The sequence below is a fragment of the Microtus ochrogaster genome, chromosome 10 (genome assembly GCF_000317375.1).
Source record: "Microtus ochrogaster isolate Prairie Vole_2 chromosome 10, MicOch1.0, whole genome shotgun sequence".
NCBI classification, from domain to species: domain Eukaryota; kingdom Metazoa; phylum Chordata; class Mammalia; order Rodentia; family Cricetidae; genus Microtus; species Microtus ochrogaster.
Genome location: NC_022016.1, coordinates 79,926,161 through 79,928,967, shown reverse-complemented (window position 1 = coordinate 79,928,967; position 2,807 = coordinate 79,926,161). Strand labels below are relative to the sequence as shown.

The window sequence follows — 2,807 nt, the reverse complement described above, 5'->3', positions numbered from 1 at the left end:
TGCTTAAAAAAAAAACTTGCATCAACCTGTCAAAAATTAGATATAAATGGACACATCTCAGCAAACCGCAGTACAGACAGATGAGAATCATGCCACCTTTTTTTCAACCAGTAACCATATACCATTAATCCCCTCTACATAAAATCTTAGAAGAAAGGGGATACAAAGATGGTGAATTGACTATAATCTGAACAGAATAAAAGAACAAGTAGAATAGAGGTTTAAGGTAGACAGTTCAAGTATGGAGGAAAACAGGGCACATTACTTTGCATACTTGAGTTTCTCTGTGGAATACTTTTACTACATTTCTTTTATTTTTCATTTTATTTTATTTTTTGTTTTCAAGAGAAAGTTTCTCTGTGTAGCCCTGACTGTCCTGGAACTTACTCTGTAGACCAGGCTGGCCTCAAACCCAAAGATTTTCCTGCCTCTGCCTCCGAGTATTGGGATTAAAGGTGTGTGCCATTGCTGCTTAACAACATAACATAACCTCAAGGGTCAGGGAGAAGATGAGAGGGAAGAGGGGAGAGAAGGAGAGATGTGAAGATATGCTGTTGGCTTTGAAAATAATATAAGGAGCTTTTAGACAAGATACAAATGGCTTCTAGAAGCTAAAAAAATAAACAAACAAATAAAACCAAAAACAAATTGTCCCCAGAATAGAAGAAAACTCCAGAATGAACACAACCTGCCAATACTTTGGTTTTTAGATCCAAACACCATTTTTAATTTCTGATCCCCAGAACTGTAAATAAATACTTGAACACAGATAGATCTGATACCAGCCATTTTCTCAATAAAACCAAAGCATTCCAACAATCAATGAAAATTTTCATTGTATCAGCTTATTTCTCATGTAGTATTCTAAACACACAACATAAACAGAACTGAAAGGCAGGTTCAGGTTACATTTTAAAAAGCTAAGGAGCTGCAGAAATGGTTCCATGGTTACTTTGTAAAGGGCTCCTTTGGATCTTAGTCCCCACATGGCAGCTCATAACCATTACAACTTGAGTACCAGGAGATCTGATGCCCTCTTTTGACTTCTAAAGGCACTGTATGCACATGGTGCACATAAAGACACGCAGACAAATCACTCATACACATACAATAAATAAATCTTTTGAATTAAAAAAAGTATGTAGCTTAAAGTAGACTACTTGACTAGCATCTAAGAGGCCCAGGGTTTGATCCTTGGTATTGTGTCATCATCATCAAATTATAAAACAAAACTTACCTTAGCACTATTAACAACAGTCAAAATAAGAAGCAACCTAAATGCCCATCAACAGAAGAATGAATAAAGAAAATGAGTTTGCTTAGCCACAAAGAATGGAGTAACGACATTCTCAGGAAAATGGACAGAACAGAGGATAATTAACTGAAATAAACCAGATTCAAAATGATTAATGTTGCATATTCTCTCTGATATTAGGACATAGATTTAGCTATACACGTGTGTGCCTGAAAACCCGGTGGGAAGATGTAGCTCAAATTCTAATTCCTGTTAATAATTAAAACCCAGAGTCAGATGTTAGGGGGTGAAAGCTGAGAGAACAGAGAAGCAGAGCTGACAGCCACTAGAGTGTTCTCACCTCTACACTATGATCTTCAGACAAACCTTCTTTGTTAAAGCACAAACAAAATATCACTAGAGGCCTATTTACAGGAAGAGGGAAGGAAGTGCGTGTGAATATGAGCAAAGCACAGTACGCACGTGTGAAAATATCCATAAATCTTATCATTTTGTATTCCTACTAAACAAATGAATAAAAAATCCAAGAAACAGACAAGACAGCTGCTAGGATAATTTAAAAATTAGTTTCTTACTAAAGAATCAATGAGCAAACTAAGATTTCAACAAATAAACAAACAAACGATCCCCAGCATTCAGAGACAGCTTTGAACTGAGTTTATCAAATAACTTTACCAGAAATAATTGGAGGTCTTTTTTAAAAAAGCTATGTTTATTTATTTTGGGGTGGGAGGGATGCATGCCTTCACAAATAGAAGCCAGGGAACAACTTTGGGGTCACTTCTCTCCTTCCACCTATACTTGAGATCCAGGGATCAAACTCAGGTCAACAGCAAGTGACTTTACCCACTGAGTAAATATTATTGGCCCTGAAAATATTTTAATTACTCAATAAAAACTAATAAATAACAAAGATATACATAGTAATAAAGATTATCTTTTACCTCTTAACTGAAAGATTCTTGGAAATCTTGCCAAAAAACTCTGCTTCTGCATCTTGATTTTCAGCACTTAGTTCAAAATGGATTGGATTTTTGTCAGAAGGTTCAACATTCTGAAATGGAGTAGGTCATATTCTGAGATCTGATTTACAATATCAAAGAATTCTACCTGAACAGTAGCTCTGGATCACTGCCAGAAGGAACACTTTCGGTTTCTGTGACCTGCTCTGTAGAACGCCTGGCTTCCTGCTTTGTAAGTGAAAATAAAAATCTATTATGAAACTCACTCAGTAACCATGGACTCGGTGAATATAACAACATGTAAAAACATTTAAAAAAACATACTCATGAAATGATACAATCTACAAATGAATTCAAAGAAAACAAATGGAGCTGAGCTAAAGAAGTAGTGTTTAAACCAGAAACAATGGTAGACACATATAGTCCTAGGTACTCAAGGAGGCTGAGATAGGAGGATTATTTGAGGAAAGGAGTTTGAAGCCAGCCTGAGCAAATTACTTTTTTATTTGTTTGTTTGTTTGAGCAGGGCCCCTCTACATAGCCATGGCTAGCCTGGAAATCACAATGTAGACCAGGCTGGTCTCTAACTC

General features: G+C 36.2%; 1 protein-coding gene across 2 annotated transcripts in view; it reads right to left on the bottom strand.

Annotated features, from left to right (window-relative positions):
• The window catches only part of Stil (STIL, centriolar assembly protein), a 49,176-nt gene that overhangs the window by 27,635 nt on the left and 18,734 nt on the right, over positions 1 to 2,807 (bottom strand). For both annotated transcript variants that reach the window (XM_013348508.2, XM_005353603.3), the window contains exon 9: positions 2,200 to 2,309. In XM_013348508.2, coding sequence (XP_013203962.1) covers positions 2,200 to 2,309 — 110 coding nt within the window. The remainder of the gene's footprint in view (positions 1 to 2,199; positions 2,310 to 2,807) is intronic.